General features: G+C 44.4%; 1 protein-coding gene across 1 annotated transcript; it reads right to left on the reverse strand.

The window, feature by feature from the left end:
* Positions 1-598: 598 nt before the first annotated feature.
* On the reverse strand, positions 599-26754 carry kcnh6a (potassium voltage-gated channel, subfamily H (eag-related), member 6a; the record flags this gene model as incomplete). Its single annotated transcript, XM_080775263.1, has 16 exons — positions 599-1111; positions 1238-1412; positions 2270-2465; positions 2578-2808; positions 3383-3482; positions 3750-3943; positions 4924-5176; positions 6830-7029; positions 7675-8092; positions 9023-9448; positions 17827-18014; positions 18781-19051; positions 19143-19249; positions 19961-20113; positions 23413-23643; positions 26679-26754. The coding sequence occupies 16 exons, from the start codon at positions 26752-26754 to the stop codon at positions 836-838; spliced, it is 3495 nt and encodes a 1164-aa protein (XP_080631389.1). The 3' UTR covers positions 599-835.

Here is a 26754-nt window from a genome sequence, read left to right on the forward strand (position 1 = left end):
TCACTTAACCTCAAACTATCAAAATAAAGCCTGATTTATACTATTACTCTACAGTTATTTTTCGACAAACGACACAGTCGTACGATAAATTAGGCTTGAGAATTATGAGCTGGGTCACAAAAAGAGTGCTCTGTGAACACATGTGTCATTCACAGTGTGCCATACTGTACCGGTATGGTAGATCCCTTGTGATTATATTTTGTTATACAAAAAAAAAAACATCAACAGAGTGACATCTATAATCTCATATCTAGTACATTTAGTCACCTTGTGTAACCTTTACATTTATTACACAGGAAAAACAAACTCGGTCTAAAATGTGCAATTCTTCTAGAATGTGAATGCAGTCAATTCCTCACTCGTGAAAGAAACTTGGTATGGCCATCCCTGACAAGAAAAACACTAGGTTACACTAGTTAGTTATACTTTTAAGATCCAGTGATTGTGTGACGAGTGTATTTGTGCTTATTGTCAACACATTTATCAGGACATTTCTTCCTAGTTAGGTAACATGAATCTCTTCACTGGCGGACACTGCAGGGCGAAGAAGTACAGAACCACCGCAGCCTGTGCGAGAGAGAGAGAGGGCACCGTGAGTGGGTCTGTATGAAAGGAGGAGGCCTTCCATTGAATGTCCCCAAGTGTGCCGTGGAAGCCCACACACTGCAGCAGCAGCATCGTAACAGTAGTGGAAGATTTAATGGGAAATATAAGGACTTAGGAAATCAGGATGCTGATTGCACTACATGCCAATCATATACAGTATACGCTGCTGTCCCAACCTGTGGAGATGTGTTGTAATTGTAAATGACCACGCTTTTGGGTGGTGCTGGTTCTAACTGCCTGGTAAGACGGGGTCAGAGATACGCCTCTGGATCTCCTGTGCCTCTGTGGAGATATCCAGGTTCTCAGGGGGGGAGGGGAACCATTGGCTACCACACAGCAGTCCAGAATCCCCTTGGGCACCAGAGCAAGGCCGCTGAGGAGGTGTGAGGCTCACAGGCAGCATATGAGGAGGGTCGGAGGACATAGTGTCATCGGATACCACAGTCAAATGGATCCCACTGGACAACGAGTCCTTGGACCTGTGCCTGGATTCGGAGTCTGGGCTCTGCGAGGAGAGATTGGGAAAGTCAAATACACTTACATGTGTTAGGGGCTCTCTCGTGAAATCAATCATTTGCATCGCAAAGCCACGTTGTCAAAAAGTCAAAGAGGTGGAAAGCCAACACCTCACCTGTAGTGGTGAGGAAGTGCAGGCAGTCTCTTCAGGTGGGATGGGAGGTTCGGTGTGGATTACAGACGCTCCCGTGGAGGACACTGCACTGTATGCTGGGGGCACCGGGGTGGTCATCTTCCTCTGGAGGAGCTGCAGGATCATGTTGATGTCTGCCGTCATTCGAGTCTCTAGTCTGGCCAAGATCAACGAGACAGAAAACAAAGACAAGCAGCATTTTCACTGGCAGTAAAACACAAATTGAACTATTAAATAAACGCGTTGTGCACTTTCTTATAGCTCTAATAGTTGTGCAACAACTGGTTCTTGAAATGGTTGCCATCGAAAATGACACTCACTCACTCGCTCTCTTGCTCTCTTTCAGCAGCAGGAATGCAAATAAAAGTAAACATACATGATCAAATCATACATAGCGTTTGTCATTAGTTTACTCTTGTTCCCTCCACTTTATATCTCAATCTTCCCTCCTCTCACCAGTGCCCACACCCATCCTAGTTAATATGTAAAGAGAACATGGAGGGGAGTGACTGCATACGGGTCATTCAGCAAATAAAGGAAAACGCCTCTGCTGGGAAAATGCAACAGGGGGTATAGCTCAGTGGTAGAGCATTTGACTGCAGATCAAGAGGTCCCTGGTTCAAATCCGGGTGCCCCCTTCTTTGAAAATAACATGAAATGAATTATTGTCAAAATAGCAAACCTATCTCACTCTATTGTCTTTCAGTCACTTACAGAAATATAATATACAAAAGCAGGATGGCATAATTATATCTTGTAAAACATGGACTGCACTCTTGTCATTATATGTAGTATAAGTTTAAATTCTGTATACCTATTCATGACTTTATTTTTATTATGTATAATTAGTTAATTACTGAGTCACATACCTGCTTGAATGAGCACGTTTAAATGAGTATGCGCAGAATTGTATTATTTTTCTTTGACTGAATCCGGTTGATTTGCGTTATTTTGTCTGTTAAAGTAATGAAAAACATCAATACACATACTGAATGTATAATAAAAACAGCAGACCTGTTCAACTGGGACTGTAACAGTTCCAGTCTGGATTCCAGCTCGCTGGGTCTCTCCTCCGTGCAGGGAGGGGGGTGATAATGGGGCCCTAATGGGGCCCTAATGGATGAAGACTGTCTCTGTCTCTCTGAGAACTGGCTGGGCCTGCGATCCAGACCAGACCAGCCATACAGTCCTGACATGTTGCTGGGGCTTGCTGCAGGTCAGAGAAGACAGCGTAGAGTGATTTAAGGCATCATGTTAAAGAAAGACAGCAATGATTTGAAAATGTCGTGCGCCCTGCATATACAACAGTGAGAGACCCCCACTTTCTGGGTACGGTTCCATGCCCGAGGAGGGTCCGCTGGCCGGCGGAAGGTTGACCACTGCTGGGGGATAAGGTTGCGTCGTGTCACCACTGGTGGGACAAAGCTTTATTTCCTCCTCACTGGACTGGGAAGAGACGCTGGCACTGCTGCAGAAGTCCTCCCAGTGGGAGCCTGTTGCGGTGCCTCGGTGGTTCCCCAGTGGACAGGACTGGTCCTCATGGTCCATACCGTCTATGGCAATGGCCGGGGAATAATAAGAGTGGGGATTTGACACAATTTACAATTTAGGCATTTAGCAGACGCTCTTGATCCAGAGCGACTTACATTTAAAGCAAAAACAAAAACAAAAGCATGGCAAACATTTAAGCAAAAACTAAAAGAATGGCATACATCACATATATCAAAAGTAGTTATCATGAATCATGTATAAACTAAGAACGTATCAGTGGAGTATCTATGTCAACTATACATACTATACTATATTATATATTTATACAATATACATGTGTACTATAAAGTGCTATGACTACATAAAATGCAATTCTAGTGCTGTCTACGTAACGAGCTACAAGTCTGTCTAAAATAACAATGCTAACCTAAGTCTACTATCTGAGTCTACATAAAGGGCTAGGGCAAGTGCTACGGGCCATGGTGGAGTCTGAAGAGGTGGGTTTTCAGACTACGGCGGAAGATTGGGAGTGAGTGACACAGGGAGTGACACAGTGAAAACATTTTATTCTTTCAGAAGTGTGGAAAAACCTGTCCCGTCATTCACAAGAGAACACTATAGGACGGCCGCACTTACCAGGCCGGTTTCGTCGACGTAAGGAGGTTCTCCTATGTCTTGTCTGCCGGTCCCCACATTCAGAGTCTCCAGATGGGGTGTAGTGGTTTATTCTATCTGCCTGATACACACCATAGTCAGTCAGGTTCAACAGGCTTGTACTGTAAATGGTAATGACTACAGTGAAATATATGCTTGAGCTGTGGAAAAGAGGTATCTTGTCCTTGTGCACCTCATATTATACCATATCTCATATTGTAATATGAGGTGCATATAAATATATAGGCTATATAGTAAAACCTATAAACCTATAAATGGCAATGGTAAAATGTGTGTGCAGGTGTGTATGAAAAACGGTCGGGTTCCGCCGCCCTCTCATGACACTCACATCCCTCAGGTTGAACGTGATCTCCAGGTTGTTCCAGAACGTGCCGGCGAAGTCGGGGTACATGTCCAGCACCTCCAGCAGGTCCTCCCTCAGAATCTTGTGAAGGTCACAATAGGTCAAAGCTCTAACGTCGGCACTGGACTTCCCTGGTCGCCCATACAAACTGATGGGCTCTCCAAAGATGTCGTTCTTGCCTACGGGACAGCATGGTCACAGAATTTCACTTCGACAATCAAAGGTTTTGATCACTGAATTGAATTTAAAAAAAAGACTCCAAATCCAAAGATGTATGGTAGCACCGTAGCACTCACCAACTTGAAAAAAGAAAAGAAAAGTTAAAATCGTTAAACAATTTATTTTGGGAAGACAAAGCATGCTAAAGTTTCATGCTAGCCGACCTTAATCATACTCTGATCAGAGCATGAAAATGAAACCAAATGGATCCTTACGGGTCCACTTGGTTTCATTTTACGCTCTTCAGAGTTGTTAAACATCTGCATTACTTATTTTATAAGAAGTCTACACAATTAGAGAATGACAAAGTAGAATAATTGTTATATCAATCAACGTTTGCCTGTTATCGCTCCCATTGTATCACATAAATACAGCATGGAATTGTGGATTTTTTAATAACAAATTATTTAAAGCTTTGGGTCTGAAAGTGGTGGTCTGTGGCTCAAATGCTGAATAAATAATGGACCTTCATATGAAAAAGGTTCTTTTGATTAATTCCCAGTGGAAAATAGATTTGTTCAATGGACAGCAATCTACTGTATAACCACTAGAGGGAGGTACAGTCATCTGAGACAGGTCCACGTTGACAAGATAAACCTTGTTCATGTGTCTGCTTTTGAAAAATGATAAATAGCAGCATTTATATCTTCTTTTCACTGCTAAGTTTGAATTAAAGGAAGCCTAAAATGCAGCTGAAAGAGAAACAGACAAACTGGCATATAGCTAACATGGACCTGAGTGGTGGTGGACATATCGGGGGTCAATGGGACTGTGAAATGTTAAGATGAGCTGTGCACAAACACCCCTGAGACTACATGAAGACAAGTGTAGGTCTGCATGACTTTGCAGAAGCGGAAGCACAACGAGAAGTGACCAAAAAAGGGAAAGTGAGACGTGTACAAAGAAAAAGGAGGAAACGAGCACAAAGGTTCCAGCTCACCCAGTATAGCCACCACTACGTCTTCTCGGAGTATCTCGATGGACCCTCTGGAGATGAAATAGAGGGCGGTGAGAATGTCCCCGCTGTGGACCAGGGTGTCCCCGGGAGGCGCATGGGTGGTCTTGAAGTGCATGGCGAGCGCCCGGAGGCAGCCCTTGTTGGCGCCTCTGAACGCCACGCAGTTGTCGAGAAGAGTGCGGTTAAGATGGAGGCATATGTCTGCCTGCAGGCACTCGGGAAAACCCTTCAACACCTGCGGAGACATTCACAGGTGATATTAATAGGACCTCGTTAGAACATCTCACCTCCCAAACAAACGGGAAAGAGAGAATCAATATGATGAACAGACGCAACTGGAGTGGAAAGGAATGGAAGTGAAAGGGAAAAGGATGTGAAAGTAAAAGGGAGACAGACATCCGATGTTGGCTAATGATTCAGAGGACACAGGGCTGTGGCTGTGATAAGGGATTGTCTTTGTTCAGATTGAACTGACAGTTGCTCTCCGACTATGCCATGATGTACCTGTACCCACTAAACACCCAGGCATCCACATAATCATAGACACCGCATTGGCCACTGTATCATACGTCAACGTCATCATCATATTGGCAGGGGAAACTTGCCATACTAATGTCCACGTACTGCAAGAAATATTCCTGACTCAGTACTACAGTAAATCCTTTTTTCTTTTCCTCTATTTTATAATCATTAGTGTTATTATCTACGTAAGATAAGGCATTTTGGTATGAAACACCCCTTTTTTTTAAGATTTAACCAAGTATTCTATATCATGACATTGTACAAACTACATTTGTAACAAACAAACCACTTGTAAATCGGCTGAGAATTCAGCAAAACACAGATGCATTAGGAGGCACAGCTTTCCCTGCCAATATGACAGCCATGTTAATGTATTATTCCAATGAACAGCAGCAGCCACGGTGGTGTACAGTATCTAATCTATGATGATGCACATTACCAATGCTAGGGTCTCCTAGTAAGACTCTGCACCCAAGTGGAAACAGTGGCCATTTAAAAGACAAGGGGGGCGCCCAGAGTTGAACCGGGGACCACTTGATCTGCAGTGAAGCGCTCCGCTGCTGAGATATACCCCCAGACAGATAGACTAGTTCTCAATGTTTTGTACGTACATGCAGGAGAACGGCCCGTTCCCTCAAAACCAGTACCGTGTAGACAAAATAAACAAATGTGCTTTTGGAAATAGAGGGGGGCAAAATATCCTGTATTCCGATTCACAGCAAATCATACACATTAACACTGATATGTGACAACAGCTGGTATTTTGGTCCCCAAGTAGGGCAAGTGCCAAGGTCATTTTCTCATTGAAAGTACAGATTATAGTACGCTTTCAAATGATGTACATTAAAAATGTAAAATAAACTAGCAGAGAAAATATCATCTCACGATTCTTTGAGTTCCCTTTAACACTTCTCACAGGGAGGTAATATGCGTTGCAAATATTATAACACATTGAAGTGTTATCTTTGTTCTTCCTGAATTCCATATACAGTAGAGTACAGTATGATCTCTCGTGTGTAAACTATGTAAACAAAGCGCCTAAATTTAGATTCTATAGGGGGGGGGGCGGGGGCAAGTAGATTTGAACTGTGAGGACCACTTGATCTATACGGGCAAATGCTCTGAACTAATTACCTCACTTAACCACTAACTTGGCAACTAAGTTGCCAAGCAGGTGTTCCATTTGAGCTCAGCCATAGAAAATGTGTCTCCCGTCTGTGCAGACAGAGGCCTGGGTTTGAATCCCATTACACGGATTGCAGCTTTTAATGTTCACGTCAGGACATCTAACATATCTGAGAATATGGACATGTGTGTGTGTGTGTGTCTTTGATGGCCTACTGTACATGCTGCTTGCATGACTCACAGCATTCATGTCGATGCCATTAGTGTAGGACCAGGCGTGCTGAAAGTACTCCTCTAGCCTCTGTCTGAGGCTGCCTGGGATCTGGTGGAACCGGATGAACTCCTTGACCCGCAGCATCTGGGTGTGGTAGCGAGCCGTGCCCGAGTACAGTCTCTGAATGATGGCCGACACGTTCCCGAATATACTGGCGTACATCAGAGCTGGACGGGAACAGAGGACACAGACAACTGTATAGGTAAGAAAAACTGAAGAATTCTTTCTTTGATGATGATGATAGTGCTCAAAGTGATGAAGTGATCCGGAAACCAAAGAGCATCTCAACTAGTAACTAACATAGGGAAGCCAGTCACTCAAAACACACATGCAGAGATGTCAAAATGAGGTAATCCAGTCGATCTAAGTATTGTGGGTATGTGTGGCCACTGGGCCTCCCTCTGATGGTAAGAATCCTGCTTCAAAATAAGATGCCAGTGCTGTGCTGGAAAAAGGAGGAGGCTCCAGCATTTAAATATTGGCTAAATGAGATTACATTACTTACACAAAATAAAGAGAGACAATTTGATGAGGTTTGGCTGCCCCTCATCCGTTACCTGAATAGAAGCACTGATGGACAGGACACCATTGATGTGGTCGGCTTTACGTTATCAGTATGTATATCCATAAAATGAGCAAGCAGCACGCTAGCAGACAATACACTAAGTTCTTTCTTTCAATCAAACGTGAGCTTGTAGATCTGCTATTTGTTGCCAAACATTTACCCTATAATATTAACTAGGGTTCAGACTAGTTAATAAAGCACTCCCCTCCCATGCACACTCCCTCACACTTTAACCGCCCCCACTTACAGCCAATGAGCATGACGCATATGGAAAAAATCTTCTCGGGGTTGGTGTTGGGGGAGACGTTGCCAAAGCCCACACTGGTCAGGCTGCTGAAGGTGAAGTAGAGAGCTGTGACATACTTGTCTTTGGTCGCGGGGCCAGAGGCCAGGTCAGTGTCATTGTACTGTTTGCCAATCTGCTCGGCGAGGTTGTCCAGCCAGCCGATCTTCAGGCCTCCGATGCGGGCAGTGCTAGTGCGTTCCACGTTGCCTATGGCGTACCAGATGCAGGCCAGCCAGTGGGCGATGAGGGCAAACGTGCACATGAGGAGGAAGAGGACCGCGGCGCCGTACTCCGAGTAGCGGTCCAACTTCCTGGCCACACGCACCAATCTCAGCAGTCTCGCCGTCTTCAGTAGTCCAATCAGAGTGGTGGTCTGGGGCTAGAAGAGGGAGGACAGAGAGAGAGAGTGGGGCTTTTGGTGCCAGAAACTGCTGATCACTCTAATTCAATTAACCACTGGTTTGGTTTGGCATCAGATATTGTCGTAAAATTGTCAAAAATGATGTTGACACTTTATCGACTTTGGAAATAGTAGTAGTAAGTAATGCACAAAAAGAGAACATAATAATATAATAATAATAATAATAAAAAAAGGTTGTGTCACATCATTTAATAAATTCTGTATGGTGGAATATGTTTGTACCAATATCAATATATCACGTGTCAGGTTTGACACAACCTTTGACACAAACCTGTTTCTGGTTTGACACATTCTGACCTGAAGGTCAAATTCAAGTTTTCCCCTAATCAAGCAAGGAGGCTCTGTTAGATCAACAGTATAAAATGTCAGCACTTAAGCAGCGATACTAATATCATTGCGTGGATATTGGTCTCGTCCCTCTCAGTGTTAGATTTGGTTTTGTAATGTCCCGCCGCCCCGCCCCATATTTGAATACTGGGCCCTGGTTGGTCATAGCCTGGTTCCAGATGAATCTGCTTGGCTCGTCCTCCCACAATTCCTGTTCCGATTCCTGGAAGCGCTTTCCCCCGCGGCATTCTGCCGTGTGGGTAGAGCTTCTTTTTCCATCCACCAGCTGTCTAAAAACCCGGAAGAGACGCCTGCCGTTTGCGGCTTTTGGCGTCTTTGGTGACGCTAAAGTGTGCCTGTGCCGTATGCGAGGCTATGGGTAGAGCAGACCTGTTACATATAGTGCAGCTTTAAATAACTGAATAATTATTGCTAGATACTGTTGCTTAAGTCTTAAGTGTAATGCACCAACGTCAACAGAGACAAATTCCTTGTATGTGCAAACAACATACTGTGCCAAATCAAACTCAGAATATGAACAGAAACAGAAAGAAGCCTCACCTCGTCAGAGCCGGAGCGGAAGATGAGCAGGTCGAAGGGGATGGCGGCCACTATGTCAATGAGGAACCAGCCCTTGAAGTAGTGCTGGGCGATACGGCCCGGGGCGCTGACCACCTCGTCGTTGTGGTTGACGTAGGTGGTCCTGAAGTTGATGAGGATGTCCACGATGAACATGACGTCCACCACGAGGTCCACCACGTTCAGCGGGTTGCAGGTGTAGCCGCAGGTGCGCCTCCGCTGCTCCTCCACCTCGTTCAGGAGGAAGGCGGCCGAGTAAGGCGTGAAGACGGCCGTGTAGATGACCAGCAGCAGGATGAGCCAGTCCCACACCGCCTTGAAGGGGCTGTAGTGCAGGATGGTCCACTTGTGGATGCGCGGCGCCTGGAGCTGGTACTCTGGCAGCACGTCAGCACCGAGGGACAGCACCTGGTGACAGAACGCTGAACATGAAGCGTGCAGTGTGGGGTTTTCACCGAGACTAATGAACGGAAACAAACCACTTCGCCTCCATGAGACTACTAGAGAGTGCAAACTAGAAAAAAGTGCACCCTCGGGGCACAGGTCTTATTGTGGCCTGCTCTTATTGTGGCCTCCTGGTGGCGCTATAATAGGCCAATGTGAAAAGGGTGTCATTTCTTCTTATGCCTTTGATGGCAATTGGATGATTTGAGGCATTTGAGGCATTATATTCCTCAGCCTAGTAGGAAAGTGTGTGAAAGATTTCACACTGCAATCACGAAAGCCTTTGACTTTGTTAGCCAATTCAGATTAAATTAGGATGAAATATGAAATATCGGACAGATCCATCTTGAGCACATGACTATAGAGATACTGAGTAACAATTTGCGGGATTTTTGGACAGATAGGCGCTATAACAGGCCGTTCATTGTTGCCATACAGGGAGTGTGTGTGCAAAGTTTGGCATCGACCGGTTTAACGGTGCCGGAGATTAGCTGTACACAGACGGACGGACGGACGGACTCACACACGAACGGAAGGAGTACAAAACATACCCTCCCCATGCCTTCGGCTGGTGGAGACAATTACACAGTAAAACACTCTCAAAGTCAGAGATGAGACCATGCAGACCATGGCGCAGTTGAAGGAAATACATCAACTCATTGGCCTTGGAACGTCTCGGGATCCTCCAGGAGGAAGTCACTAATGTTGCTCTGGAGCACTCTGGTGGAGCTGTTGCCCCCGCGACCCAACTACGGATAAGCGGTTGAAGATGGATGGATGGATGGACTCAGAGTAAAATTGCCACTGGGGATTTTTACTGTGCATTAGGGCATTCACTTCTAGTCATTTTTACTAGTTGACTAGTTGCCTAGTTTACTAGTCGACTAGTAACTCAGTTACTTACAACTCAGTTGGTTTTAAAAAGTTGGTCTGCTAAACTGGACCAAATGATGTTCTCTGTCCTTGATTGTACAAGGAACAACTTCTGCAAAAGTATTCGAGCGATGCAAAAATGACAGTTCCTGTGCAAAAAGTTCCTCTTTTTGCAATATTCAATACCGTTTATGAAGGGAAGACAACACAAGACACTACAGCCACCAGTGACAAAATAGCAGAAATAGCAACCAATATACTAAGTATAACCGAACATCTGCAAACCACATCCAAGTTTAATATAATAATAATAATATGTCAGACCCATCTCAGGCAGACCACAACAACAGTGTATTGCAGTGTAACAGCCCCATAGAGGAGTCTAACCAGAGCCCACCTACCGCAACATCAGTTCGATCTTCTGTCTCCGGGTTCTCCAGCTTAACTTGGCGTCGCCTGAAACAGTTTAGGTCAGAGGCTCGGCTTCTCAAAGCCCTCAGCTTATACCTATACTTGCCTTCTGTGGATCAGACACCTCCTCTCCCGTCTCCCGCGGCATCACCGCCTGCTTGTATAGCAAACAGAATAGCTGACCAGACCGAACCGATGAATCCAAACACAGGAAGGACTCAAGTTATTCAGACACTGTGGCTGCATGCCTCTGCCCTCGTCTTTCACCAATCAGGCCGTTTAAAGTCTCACCTGCCACTGCTAAGCCCCCCCCCCTACACTTACTCTAAGCCGTGTGACCCACCCCCATGCCAATGCTCTGGTCAATGGTAGAATACATGTATACATGATGAGGGTAATACTATTTAGCATCTTTTATGAAAACTACGAGCACCACAAAATGCGGGATTGGATGAAAACAATCCAAGCTCTGTCTGTTCCCTCTCTGTTTTAAGGTCACGCAAACTAGGGCACACTATCATCAATGCAGAAAATAGCCGTAGAAGATATTTACATTAACGACTATCAACCTGGCATCCCTATTTTGGGCATTTATTATTAGTTAAAGGAGCATTCAGTGATTTGGGTGATTTGGAAAACAACATCAGCGTGCTCGCGGGAGTCTTTCGCCATGCGTCGCACCCCCTGGCGTCGAGTTCAAGCTACGCCTATGTGTGTGGGGATAGCATCTGTAGGACAGGATGATGTTTTGAGTTGAGAGACAAATTCACTAAGTTTAGAGAAAGACACAGGCTGGAAATGATTAAATGTAGTTGTGCAGGTGGGGGAATTTGTGCTCTTATTATAGTGACCTTGTCTATAAAAAAGCTGAGAAATTTCTCACATTCATCAAGAGATGCTTCCAGACAGGTGGGGGCTCATACTGCAAAAAAAACAAACAATTAAGATTGAAAATATCTATATGCTTTTGCTGAAACAAATATGAACACAATAATTATAATAATTACTAAATATGTGCAACTACAAGAGGGGGCTCGCAACTCACTGTTTCCTTTTAAATGCTCAAATTTTTATTCACAGCAGCAATACGACATTTTGACCTTGCAGTCGTAAGCAAGAAACAAGAAACGGGTGTGGTACTTAGTTTAGACAGTACTTAGTTTAGACTAGTCATTTGGTTAGACCAGTCATTAGTCCTACAACTAAACCTACTAACTAACTAACCCTAACCTCCCACCGGGCGGGTTAAACCTAACCTTAACCCATGTCTTACCAATGACTAGTCTAAACCAAGTATGCACCCCACAAGAAACTACATCTCTTTATATAGCAAAGACACAATGCATAGATATAACTACATTATACCACTGTATATTGCTAATCAAAACTAGACATGAGCAACTTCTGTCTGAAGTTGAAACTTTAAGAGCTGTATGGAGATACCATACAAGTGACAATAGTTCAACTTCAAACATATATAAGTGGTGACTACTACTAGACTAGTAGTAGTCACTAGTAGTGACATGTAATATGCTCAGCCTACTAGACTAGTAGTAGTCACTAGTAGTGACATGTAATATGCTCAGCCACAAGAAGACAGATACAGCTCACTGCTCTGCTAGATAAGCTGAACAGATGATGCATTGACGGGGGAAAAGAGGGAGGCTTCTTCATAAAACAACCGTGAAACATTGAAAAGGGGAACTCAGCGTTCAGATAAAGTAGATAACGCACGCACGCACGCACTCACGCACGCACTCACGCAGGCAATAGGGCTACGCTCGAGTGACTGTCAATCTGCTATGAACTCTGGTCCAGTCACTCATATTGTGCACTTGATGTGCACTTGACTAATCAATAGCAGACTAATCAATTTGAGGACTAATCATAGATAGACATCCAACTATGAAGTGGCTTAACATTAACCAAGAAAATGTGTTTTGTAATGAGAGTTATCCACACACAGTATCAAGTATTGTATGATGCAACCAAGTCAAACTGAATACAGGTGCAAACTAAATGAGAAAAAGAGGTTGCGCATCAGCAATGGGTTTCAGTGCTAAACCCAAATCCAGTATACTGTACATCAAAAAGTAGGAATTACAAAAATTCAAAAAAGGTAGCACATCCAAAAATGTAAATCAATGACGGACAAAGTACTCACATTTCCCTTTCTTTATTGGCACACACCAAAAAGGAACGCCTACGCGTTTCGGCTATGACAGTTTGCACCTGCTTTATCAAAGCAGGTGCAAACTGTCATGACCTCAAAAGCTAACAATGATGTCTCTATCAATGGATACAAGAAATGACACATACTATGTAATAATGCAATGCAAAAAGCCTGCTGTATTCATGCATATAGAGCTGACTCATACATGTCGCTCATGTTACAAACTGTATTTGAATGTTTAATTATGTTTTGCATTGCATTTCAGTATTTGTCCTTTCCTGGTATCCATTGAATAATACAGACACATCATTGTTAGCTTTCAAGGTGAAACCTATACTGTACTTTAAAGTCAGTCAGTCATTTCATTATTTTTCACATATTCCCTATGCAATTTCGGTTTACTAAAGCTAAAAGAAAATGTATAATTTTTTACATTATTAATTAGATGTTCCAATATGCCGAACATTAAATCTATAATTGTTAATTGTAGTTACTAGCCCTTACCCGTTGTGAGATATTTGCCCCCCGGGCGCCCAGGTGCGTTCACTAATAAATTCATTATTAATCATTAATGTGTCAAATCGAAAAAAGGGCTCCGTTAAGACCTCCATATTCATATGGTCAATGCCTGTGTGAAAAGTGGGAGTGATTGGTGCAGGCAATGATGAGATAACGCGCTGTTTCTGACACACAGACAGACACACACACACACACACACAGGCAGACATTGGCTGAATTATAGTATGATTTGTATGACGATCAATCATCGAAGGAAAATGTTGTGATGGTGAGAGGCGCCGCAGTTGGTTGCATGTGACCATGTGACCATGTGACCATGTGATGTGTTTAGACGTGACGGTGCATCAGGGCAGTGAGACGTGCAACACGTATAGCATGGCGGTGTGATGACAGGTGTGTGGTTTGTGTGCAGATGTCACACCTCTGGTGAGATTCTTCTTTTTCTCACGTTCACACAGTGACGGGCAGATGTCAAACAGCAATTTCAGTGAGTCAGAAATGAACACCGTTTACTGGACGACTCTAACACTTTCTATCTTTTCCTCTCCCTATATATAGACTTACGGTAAATGATCTGGATGTGCCGGCGCTATCAAGACTCTTCAAAGCAGCTTGAACCTGTCAGTAACCTAATCACAAGAGGACAAGAGGCGCGTGTGTGTGTGTGCGTGCGTTTATACAGTAGGCGGCGTTTGCTAGGTTTCATCCGTTTAAATTGAAATGGGCATCCACCCTCAGGGGGGCCTCCGACTGACAATCAGTCAACCCTCCGCCACCCTTGCACCGAGGCCCTCTCTCTCTCTCTCTCTCTCTCTCATTACACCTATTTCCTGTTAAAAATAACCAGTGCACCCGCCTACACACCCTCCTTTTTTCTTTATTTTTTTCTCATTTAAAAAGAAAAATGTCTGTAATTCAGTTGATTTACAACAACGTGTTGGAAAAGTTTGAGAGCAAGAGTGTCTGTCCTGTCCTGTTGTCTTTGTTTTGTTTGTCTGTTCACATTTGTCACTGTTTAACTGTTTTTAGTTTTTTCTTGTTTATCAAGAAAAAATCATCAGTTCAATCATCAGTTCTGCTACCCGCCCATTACCCGTGATTTATATAAAACTCAAAACCAGATCCGACCCGCCCGTCAAAGAATTGACCCGTTACCCGCCCCGTTACCTGTTCGTATCACAGGCACCGATAGCTATCATTGACTTTATTTCATCCAACACCGCATGTGGTGTGGTGGTGGGCGGCGGCAGTGTGTTGCACACGGAACGGAAGACATGTAGTTCATGACTGAGGCTACTGCTGCTTATTATCACAACATAAAGATATATCATGATTTCAACCTAAATGGCATATTGGCATAATATATCAACAAGGAGAGGATGATATAAAAAAGATTAGCCTGATGAGTCGACCGTCTTGATCCAAGGCTGTTTCAAACACTCATCAGTCATCACTCATCAGGCTAATCTTTTTAACTTTATTTACACTTAGACAGAGTGGTACATTAGGCCAACATTACCTGGGTTAGCTTACATCTTGTGTTGAATGTTGGCATTATAAATTATAATCTCTTGGTGTTTCATCAGCGCGAACGAAAATATAGGCTACAGTCTGCAGCCTGGTGATAAAAAAATAAACTCCACACGTGAAATGCTACGATAAGGAAGCAAGAATTAGACTGTGATGTCACTGCTATATGCAACAAGGAAGTAGCATGAAGCACAGCAGCAGAAACAGAACGCCATTATGAAGGAATCGGCATGTGACATCACTGTTGATTCCTTGGGCATGTGACGGATTTAACTTGTCTCCGCTGTTGAGGAGAAACCCCAGCTCAGCTGCTGTTTATAACATCGCGCAGTGCGGGTCCACTGATTAAAAAAGGTCACCCGCCCGCGCTGCGTTGCGTTGCGTTCCGCCCGCACCCGGACCCGTTCATTTATAAAGGTATATATACCCGCCCGTTCCCACCCGTCAAACACGGGTGCCCGCGGGGAATCACGGGTATCCGACCCGTTGCAGGACTCTGCCCCATCCCCTCCCCTATTGGGCGGGGCTTTTCTTTCTTTTTACATGAGTTGGGTGTTGTCATATTCTACTAGAGCCTGGAAACCTATTCTGGAAGCCAGCTTGTAGCATGGCTTGTTAGTCAATAGACCTTTAATCCATACCTCCTGAGTTCAAATCCTTCTTATGCCACTATTTTTGTGCCAACCATAAACAACTTTCTTTTGCCGATAAAGTAAAGTTTTAGACCGTGGTCGGTTAAGACTGAGGCGAGGGATTCCGACATACATGATTGGTCGGTTAAGACTGAGGCGAGGGAGTCCGACATACATGATTGGTCGGTTAAGACTGAGGCGAGGGAGTCCGACATACATGATTGGTCGGTTAAGACTGAGGCGAGGGAGTCCGACATACATGATTGGTCGGTGAAGACTGAGGCGAGTGAGTCCGACATACATGATTGGTCGGTTAAGACTGAGGCAAGGGAGTCCGACATACATGATTGGTCGGTGAAGACTGAGGCGAGGGAGTCCGACATACATGATTGGTCGGTTAAGACTGTGGTGAGGGAGTCCGACATACATGGCCGGTTAAGACTGAGGTTAGGTTTCCGGTTTAAGGACTTCAGTGTTTTGTTAGTTGGCTAAGACTAGATTAAAACTAAATAGTTGAAGTAGCATAGGCAGGCCTAAAGTTCAATGGTGTGTTCAAACTAAAGACGTTCACCCATGGTTTCGTGCGGTGCCTACTGGGTTGGGCTGTCGGATGAAATTAAGGGCCAACCCCTACTATGTGTGACAGAAGCCTGACTTCACCCCAGTGCGCAAAATGTGCGCATTGGGAGCCTGTATCAACAGAATAATTGTGTCATAGACGAGGGGAAGTGGTGTGACGATTATTTTCCATTCTAAATGATAGATGATGATATAGCTTTATAGTTTCTTGGTCTTGAAACGGGCCTCCAGATCCCTATGGCCACCCCTTGTGGCAGTTACAGAAGATTGCACACACAGCCATTCATACGTCCACTTTGGCAAATGTATCTATTTTTTGGTCAACATAAATCAATAAATGAAACATGCCGCTGGTGCAACAACAGCGGCTGTGGCTGAATAACTCTGGGTATTCATTTGATTGTATTTACTGGTTAAATCTCATGCTATAAACTTCAAATAAATAAAATGCCCAGTGGATTTGAGTTGGCACGCTGACTGCACGGCCTCTGGCCCAAATAGCCAAAGTAACAAAGACAGGAGAAAGAGAGAGAGTGAAAAGGTCAAAACTTGGTATGATTATTACAGAAACCTGCACAATACAGTTGATGTGCCGGTAGCCAATTCCTAAAAGGTGTACAGTAGGGCCTGCCCACACGTTGAACATCATATTTTAAAATGCGGGCTGTGATACCGTACCATGCAACATAATATCAACAGCAGCACGGAACAGATCTTCAATGGGTGCAGTGGGTGCTAAACGCCCAGGACCGACAATGTAGATAAATCGGTTTAGTCGTATAATTTAACTGTCTCTGTGCAGGCAGTGCACAGACTGACTGCTCGTTCAGCAGACTACAACTTGATTATGAGCAAGGACAGAGTGCACGTATAGTCACAGCAAAGATGCAAAGTCAATGTTTTTTTATGGCGTGGCCTTGAGGGGACCAGCTGTCTTCTAGACCAGCGGGTTTTCAACCAGTGGTCCGGGGACCACCAGTGGTCCTCGAGGGGGTTCCAGGTGGTCCCCATGAGCTAAATGGAGAGTTGGTAACCAAATGGACCCCTTTAAAGGTCCCTTATAGATCTTTAACTCTTGAGAGTGTCAAATGAAACCGAATGGAACCTTACAGGTCCATTTGGATTCATTGTACGCTCTCTCGAGAGTTACATTATTGTTAAACATCTGCATTATTGAATTTACAATAAGACTACACACTTACAGAATGTAAAATAATAATTATTGTTATTTTGATCAACGTTTGCCTGTTATCTCTCCTATTATATGGTACCAACTTCAATACAGCATGGAATTGTGGACAAAATCTGACAGCAAAATAAGAGTTTTGGTCTGAGAAATGTCATCACATGGTGGTCCGTGCCGTGGCTCAAATGCAGAATAAATAATAGGCCTTGATATGAAAACCACTGTTCTAGACCAAGGTTGGTATATCCCCTGTGTACGTACAGTAGGTTTATACAGTATGTATGTACTCATGTCCCCATGAAAGTAGACCAATCACAACAAACTGCTCATCTCAGATGGCCACAACAAGACCTTTTTGATCAGCTTTTTTTCTCATGCCTTTTAAAAGTACAGAGTAGTGTGTTTTTACACATATATATGTTATAGTTTGCATGCTTACCTGTGTGACATGTGTGACTTTTTCTGTGACATTCTGGGTGCGGTCTTTAATCTTGCTCGGTGCGATGATCTCTATCTCTGTGGGGGTCGGGGGTCTCAAGGTCAGGGTCACCTGTGGGATACGGCTTATTCTCCTGGGTCTCATGATCTCTGAGTCTGATGTGGAGTTCAAAGCGCTGGATTTCAGATCTGGAGCGTGCACACACACACACAAACACCAACCAAAATCATTTTTACTATTAATTTTTTTAGCATCGTCTGGATTCACTAATATAATGCCACAAGCTCGTTACACTTACAGTATTTTACATTATTCTCTCTTGGGTTACTTTAATTAGCAATTTAAATGTTTACAAGCAAGCGCTCAAGTTAACCAAAGAAAACGTGACAGTGATTTTAGAACGAGGACAGATGTTTTATGGACACACGGAATTGTGTCCTGCAAAAACTACACCACTTTCACAGGGTATTCCCCTGAGAGATGAGTGGCAGATGTCATTTGCCTGTCTGACTATGTGCAATGTTCCCGAAAGAAAAGCTGAACTGCAATTCCCCGTAGACACTCACAAAGCTACTGCAACTGCAATGTTCATACACACAAACACTAGTTTCTTTCATATACAGTATGGGCCACATGAACTCAATTTTCAATTCAATTCAAAGGAGCTTTATTTTTGGCCTTGGGCTGTGGCTCAGCGGTCCAGGCACCTTGGCTGGTAATCCAGTCTGGCAGTGTGCCGCGGGTTTGACTCCCGATCCCGACGGCCCTTTACTGCATGTCACCCCCTCCCCATCTCTCTCCCCATTTCCTGTCGGCCTACTGTCTATCCCTCCATAAAAAAACATAAAATAAAGGCGAAAGCCAAAAAAAAAAAAAGAAGGAGCTTCATTGGCATGAGAAAACATACGTTCACGTTGCGAAAGCAAGTGTTCACAATATAAACTCAACACTCACTGCTGTTGGAGCGCGGGTCTCCGGGTCGACTCGTCCAATCGGCTCTCATCCCGTCGATGTCATCGAGGGACGAGGCTCGCCGGAGGCTGCGGACGCTGTCTCGGAGATCCAGCCGGTCGGCCAGCAGAGACACGCGCTTCATGGGGGCCGGCGGGTCGTCCACCAGGTGCTCCAGGTCCTGTTCTATCAGAGCCTCCGTCTCCGACTGCATGCAGCTCTCCTTGGACGGTACACGGAACTCTTTCAGAGGGACCTCCTCACTGTCGCCGGGCTGCCGGGGGAAAGAGTTTGTTGTGAGGACCGAGGAGGTGTGTGGGTGTGTGCGTGCGTGCGTGCGTGCGTATATATATATACCACCTCACCTGCAGATAATCCACCACCACCCCTTCAAGCTGATCTTTTGAAAAAGAAGAAGTTCTGCGCACCGAGCGCAAGGTTGGTAGCCTCATCTTCAGCCTGCGATTCTGACCTGCGGGGGAAATACAGCACACATCTCTGCTCATTGAGCCTCATCGAAACTACACACCTACCCATTTCACATGCACAATGTGAGAAAGAAAAAAAGTTGAAAAGTTGAAAAAGCTCTCACACAATAATTGTTTGCATGAAGATGAATCAGGTCATGTCAAAATGGTAAAGAAAACTACCCATTTCACGTGCACAATGTGAAATAAAAAAAGTTGAAAAGTTGAAAAGCTCTCACACAATAATTGTTTGCATGAAGATGAATCAGGTCATGTCAAAATGGTCTGTCTGTCTGTCAAAAGGCCATTACGACTGGGCAGTGAATCTTACTCCGAGGTCTAGGCCTATAGGGAATGAAGCCATTGTCCAGTCAGGCAGTGCATTTTTGTGGTGTTTATTTCAGCTTTTCCTCAGACATGCAGCAAAAGAACAGACGTTGAAATGTACCCTCCCGGTGCTCACTGACTGCTTCTGTGCTCTCATTAGTAAAATAACCCCAGCTGTGCCCCCAAAATGACCATCACCTTCAAAATAAAAGCATGGGCTGTAACACAAATGAACTGGCTGTAAACAAACTAATTATGCAAACAAAACCAATGAATAAATTCATTCAATATTTAGCGCAAAAATACTGAATACGTTTTATTTAGACGAGAAACAGGAAAGCAAGAATCCAAACATCACAACTGTTTATAATTGAATGTACTGTACTGACCTGCCCATACCCAGCCTTGGGACATTCTCTGCCTGAGGCCAGATTTCTTAAGGGAAGGGTCAGCCAGCTCCTGGAAGTTGAGGATGAACATAATAACGAGTCCATCTTCATTTTTCACAGGGACCACGTCAACCAGACATGGCCTGCAGGCCCCTGTAGAACAGAAAGATGGAGAAATGTATGAACTATAAAGTATATGTATGACAGGGGGCACCCGGAATTGAACCAGGGACCTCTTGATCTGCAGTCAAATGCTCTACCACTGAGCTATACCCCCTGGTGGCAGAAGAATAAGTACATTAACCATTAACATGAGCCCTGGCTAGCATCCCTCCCTGAGCATGTCCAAAAACATTCAGCGAAGATAGCAGACTGTCAGCTTTTTGACATACAACAAAGATATATGTGGTTAAGTACATGAAGAGGGGTACAGTATAGCATCTGGTATACATATGCTTCAGTTTTAGAAAGTTGGGTTTTTTTTTGCAATCCTCTTTGTTTTATTGGAAGCTTTGGAGCTGTCAAACAGCAGTAAAGCCCTTTTAGCCGCTTGCCATTCCATGACTATGTTCTGACCACGTGCACTTTATGAGGCCATGCTTTACACGAGTGAAAGAGAAGAGGCTGTGGCGGCGTCACCAATCTTGAAAAGAAGATGTGAAAAGGAGAGAGCAAAAGAGAGTGATAACTATACCCTCCAAATACACACACGAGGAAGAGGAATGAAGTGAAGGAGAATAATAGTGTATAGAGGCAGGGTATGCGCGTGACATCCTCATCAAACCCGGAAGTTATGCAGGAACGCCCACTGAGAGGCAAAAAACTACCTTCTGGCCTTGACAACCCATGCATCTAAACAGAAAAGTCCTATCTGATTGCATTAGACAACGTTAAACAATGTTAAACTCACTTTGCATGTTGCTTTGCCACTCGATTTGCCATTCACTTTAAGCATGCGCATATACCCTCTATTAGAAATATTGAAAGAAAAAGAGGGTTTATCTGTCAAGATTTGTTTTTGGCTTTTGTGCCTATTGATAGTTACAGTGAATATGGACAGGAAAGAGAGAAGGGAAGAGACATGCAGCAAAGGTCATCATGAGCGGGACTTGAACACACGACACGCTGTCAGGACAGCTGCTTATATGTGGCATGCGCCTGGACCACTAGGCCAGCAGGCGCCCCTTGTCTGCCATTCTTAAATGATATTAACAACCGTCTTAAAACCTATATACTGCAGATCTACAAGCTCACTCAATGAGTTGTGAGCTTGTAGATCTGCTACTGTGCGTTCACCGAATGTTCATGCTGGGGTTCATGTGGTTAAACTTTGGTCTGCAATACGGTAGCTATATCTAAAAATAGACATTGGCAGTTACAGAAGATTGCACACACTGACATACACAACACATGCACGATCTCACACACAGCCATTCATACATCCACTTTGGCAAATGGTCAACCTAAATCAATAAATGAAACATGCCGCTGTGCAACAACAGCGGCTGTGGCTGAATAACTCTGGGTGTTCATTTGATTGTATTTACTGGTTAAATCTCAGGCAATAAACTGCAAATAAATAAAATGCCCTGTGGATTTGAGTTGGCACGCTGACTGCACGCCTCTGGCCCAAATGGCCAAAGTAACAAAGACAGGTGTGTATGTGTGTGTGTGTGTGTGTGTGTGTGTCAGGAGTGTTTCTGAGTGGTGCTAACCACTCCATTACGTGACTTTCTATGTACTGTATGTCTGTCTGTCTGTGTCCGTATGAGCACGGAAGTACCGTGTACACACACACACACACACACACACACAGTACAGTACAGTACAGTACAGTACAGTACAGTACAGTACAGTACAGTACAGTACAGTACAGTACAGCACCACTCAGTTCAGAGGGGTCTGATGTTTTTAATTGTGAATATAATTTGAATGGTCAGGAGTGTGTGTTTAATGCGGTTAATGCAAAAAGGTGGTGCTAATTGTCGTATGATTTTACTGTGTATGCATGTCATCCTCGTGAGGTTGCCATTGTCACGGTATGAGACAGGTGTTGGACCGAAGTGCAGAACCACACAGGAAGGCAGGAAGATTAAGTTAAATGAAGATGTATTTACCAACAGAGGACATACATGGGCTGGACACACCATAACATAAACTATACACTAGCAGGGAACACAAGGAACTGAGGGTTTTAAGTAGACACAGGGATAATACACAGGTGAACAGAACTAACAATCAACACTGGGATAGGCTGGGACATGACACAGGTGGAGAAAACTAGTAAACCCAGGGAGGCGAGACAACACAGGAAACAGTAACTAGGGAAAACAGGAAACACAAAGGACATGACTACATAATAAAAGTATACAACAGACAGATATCGTGACAGACATGTCCTAACCCGTGTCCATCCTTGTCCTAACCCTGGACCTCTTCTGCCTTGAGGCCTCCGTGTCAGTGACAGATGACAGGAGGGGAACAGGAGAGGCAGAGGGAATACAACCGTTGTGGATGTGGGTGAACGAGGCCAAGCGCACTGAAGCGTATCTGCTTCGACATGCATGCACGCCTCCTCCGCACGGGTCACACGGTCCGACACGGCTGCTGTTGACATCACCGTGATTGCGCGGACGTGAAGGAGGAAGCCAGAAGGGCATTATTATGAAGACATGGAAGACCTTGAGGGCGAAGGGAGGGTTCAGTGATGTATGCCTCGGCTGAGTGTATATAGGCCTACATCTGGTCACTGCATCTGTTTACAGTCAAATCCTGGCCTACATCTGGTCACTGCATCTGTTTACAGTCAAATCCTGAGCGTTCACTTAACCTATTTTGACCTGGGAACGATTCTGCAAATGTCTTCTAAACTGTTTTCTTGAAAAAGCTATGTTTTTCTATGTCAGTCGTTCTCAAACACTTTCATGTCACTTTTCACGATTCTTCAAAAATAGCAGACCTACAAGCTCGTAGCGCGCCACTCGGTGGCGCGCTATGAGCTTGTAGATCTGCTATTTTTCAATAGCTAAAGCATGACATAATGCTAACACCAAAAGGGGTTCCCGCCCAAAATGGGTTAACTCTGAGAGTGTACAAATGTAATCAAATGGACCTGTATAAGGAACCATTTGGTTACATTTGTATCACTTATCATTGAGGACTTTACTGTGTACTACTACACAATCACCCAGCAATTATAATGTTCCTGCCCCAACAGCTTTCTATACTTCTTGACTTTCCTTATCTACAGGACTGATACAATATAGCCTATACATTCTTATTTCTTACATTTGGCAAGAATACCAGATCTAGAGGGGAAAGTGGAGGGGACCAATTATAGAGCACTGGGGGACACCCAGGGGTCTATATATATTATCTATAAGTGGTTAAACTGACATTTACCTCCTGTTAGTACAGTACATTCACGCCATTCCTTTCTCACCTTGCCTTACCTTCTTTTGAGTAGTAGAGGATCTCCACCTTGCGCTCCTCGGAGCCCAGCAGAGCTTGTGTGAGTTGTGCCAGCGCGCTCTTCATGGTGCCGGGCCCCACCAGGAACTGGCAGGTGCAGGGCTGCTGCATGATCTCTGCCCTGGTGAAGCCAAACATCTCGCAGAAGCCCTCGTTGCAGTAGATGATGCCGCAGTTCTTCATCTGGGCGTTGGCGATCAGAAACTTGCGATCTTGAGAGGTGAAAGTGAAAGTGACAAGTGAGTGAACGCTCAAGAAGATGAAACTGAACTGATTTGTAAAAGCAATCCGAACGAAAAGGGCATAATTGCGGGGGTGGAGTAGATTGGGGGAGCTGACTTAATTATCACAGAGTATAGACAGCGGCTGATGTGGTTCATTGCATGCTTTTAAGTGGGCTAAAAACCTCCACTGATGGTTTCTGTCATTTGGATAATGACGGAGCACACTCCAAAGGCTTGTCACTTAAGATCCGAGGATTCCCTTGTTCCTGCTCAGCAAGCAGCTGAAGTGGAACTAATGAAGTCCACCTTTCAGAAGTGATAATCTTATTAGTGCAAAGGACTTCCCCAGGGGAATGAGGAGGAGCGGCACTCGCACACATTAAATGCCACTAGTGCTGTCAGGGGTGCTCAATCCTGATGCCTATGATGTGCATAATAGCGCTGACAGTATAACCACTACTACATCACGACGGAAACACGCAATTTGTTTCAAAGGCTTTTAGTATAAGAGCTCACATGAATTAAGGGAGGGCATGAGGGCACCTTTCGCTTTTATTATCAACTAGAGAGGCTGGATTCAACAGTTCTCATCGCTCACTATCTAAACAAATGAGAGGAAAGGACTTGGTGATTTGCCCAGAAAAGGTGTCCCTCTGTTCTAGCTGCCCTTGAGTCCCTCCTTTTTTTTTTTTTTTAAGTAAATGGGTGAGCTCTTCTTTTGGAAAGCATCCTATTCAGATTCATTATCTGGAGCTCAGAGCAGAGGCACTGATCTCGTCACACGGTTGCTAAGCAGCGCTGCTGGGGCACGTGCCTCACCTGATCGTGCACATGAGCGTGCGCGCGCACACACACACGCGCACGTACACACACACACACACACACACACACACACACACCAGGCTCGGCTCCAGGATGAAATGACTGAGGGGACATTTGAAAATGGCGAGGGTGCACATCTAATTTTTATATAGTAAAACTATGCTGTATGTACATAAAAGTGAGGGTGCAGAATTTGGAACGGAGGGTGCTGGGCACCCTCTGGCACCCCCATGGCGCCGGGCCTGACACACACACACACACACACACACACAGATATATATGGTGATTGAAATTGCATACTAAACCACCACAATATCTCTCACAAACCATAAAAAAATTGTCTTTAGATTCAACCACTATTTGGTCGAGATCCAATCAGACAAAAAAACTAAAGGTACTTAGATTGGCCAATAACACTATCTGTCACAAATGCATGGTGAACCCCTCTGTTGTCATGAGGTGAAAACACTTCCTCCTAGACGGGGAGGCTGCGGTTACTGTCGGCCATACTACACTTCGAGAGAGTCAGTACTTTCACAAAAGTATAAGCAGGATGCAGCAAGAACAGGTGCTGTTAATTTTATGTGGCGTCCTGGGCTTGTAACTGTAAGATTGTTGTTGACCAAAATGGCCTTAGTCAAACGAGATTACAGATGTGTAAACAACAGGGCTGGCTGGGTGATATGACTTCAAATCGTTATCACAATTATTTCTAACTTTTGCCTCGATTAGGATTAATGAATGCTGGTCAGTATGGTCAATCATGGTCAGTATCATGGCAGTATCATGGTCACCTTTTGACAAAACATCAGAATCAGGGTCAGAGAATCATTCATAGTCTGGAGTTTCGGTGGTGAGGTGACCACCGAACTACAACATGACGTCACGAGCCACGGTGAAGAGCAAACCACCGCCACCGCCACCAGCCCTTCTCTCTGTTTTTACTCACCACCGCTCAACCTTATTTCAGCTCCGGTGGTCACCTCACCACCGGAGCGGTGGTGGTCACCTCACCACCGAAAATCCAGACTATGAATGAGCCTTAAACTCTCCAAAAATCAGGATCGGCATCAAACTCAAAATCCCAACATCGGTACGGTCTAGTGTCATGTCACATCACAGGGCTGTGACAGGGGCTGACATCCCCTGTCACAGGGCCTGAAGGACTTGTGGCAGGGATTAGGGAATGACATCCCTGTGACAGGGATGGTAACATGTTTGGTGCCACATGACAGGGCTTGTGACAGGGTTACGACAGCCCTGCTATAGTGTTGTGAGAGGGGCCTGATTCATGCAGGCAGGGCCTGACACCCATAATTCTACTTTATACTATAATCGTAACAGACCTTTTCCCCCCCTTCTCCCTGTGGGAAGTATGGGCTAATAATGACATAATATTCACATAGGCTACTTAAAGACGAGTTTAATGTAAAAACTTATATTTGGAAATCGATTACATGTTTTAGAAATGACATAAGCAACACAATTAAAAAATAAAGCTTGCATTTATTATTTGCATTTATTTGTGTGTGTGTGTGTGTGTGTGTGTGTGTGTGTGTGTGTGTGTGTGTGCGTGTGTGTGTGTGTGTGTGTGTGTGTGTGTGGGACTGGTAAGGTAAGCCAAGGGACCTGGATATTAAATAGGGGCACTGGCCAAAAAAAGGTTGAGAAACACTGATCTAATAGGCTATACAACCTCATGTGAACAGAAGCTGGCATGATGACCCCAACACAGAATGTATACATAGTTAGTCTCAATTCAAATTCAGAAACTATGCACATTGGAGCCTAGTAGTAAAGCCTATGTCAACGCATTCATGATGAACCACTATTGGTGGACAGTAGCCTAGCCTGTACTATATTATCGCTGATCAATTAGTCACGCTATAAGCTAGCCTAATTGTATGCTATATGGATCTTAGAAATATTTGATAGGCTACACACCTCACTACGACAAATAAAACACACATAGGCCTAGGCCCATAGGCCAATTATAATTTCACACTGAAGTTATTCACTTTAATAGGCTATATTGTATAATTTTGAGGCAACCCATCCTGATCTCACTTTATTTAAAAACGGTCTATACTGATAAAAGGCCGCTGAGGCGCTGACTCGTCATAAAGTGCTCTCACTAGCTCACCAACTTGTTCAAAAATCAATAAAGTGACGATGTAGCCACAGCAGGAGATGTCACTTACTTTGCCCGTCGAATTTCCGGATAATAGTGTCCAGATAGGTGTTCTGGAGAGCAACATGACCGCGTCTCACAGGCAT

The sequence above is a fragment of the Protomyctophum bolini genome, assembly GCF_963924005.1.
Source record: "Protomyctophum bolini genome assembly, chromosome: 11".
NCBI classification, from domain to species: Eukaryota; Metazoa; Chordata; class Actinopteri; order Myctophiformes; family Myctophidae; genus Protomyctophum; species Protomyctophum bolini.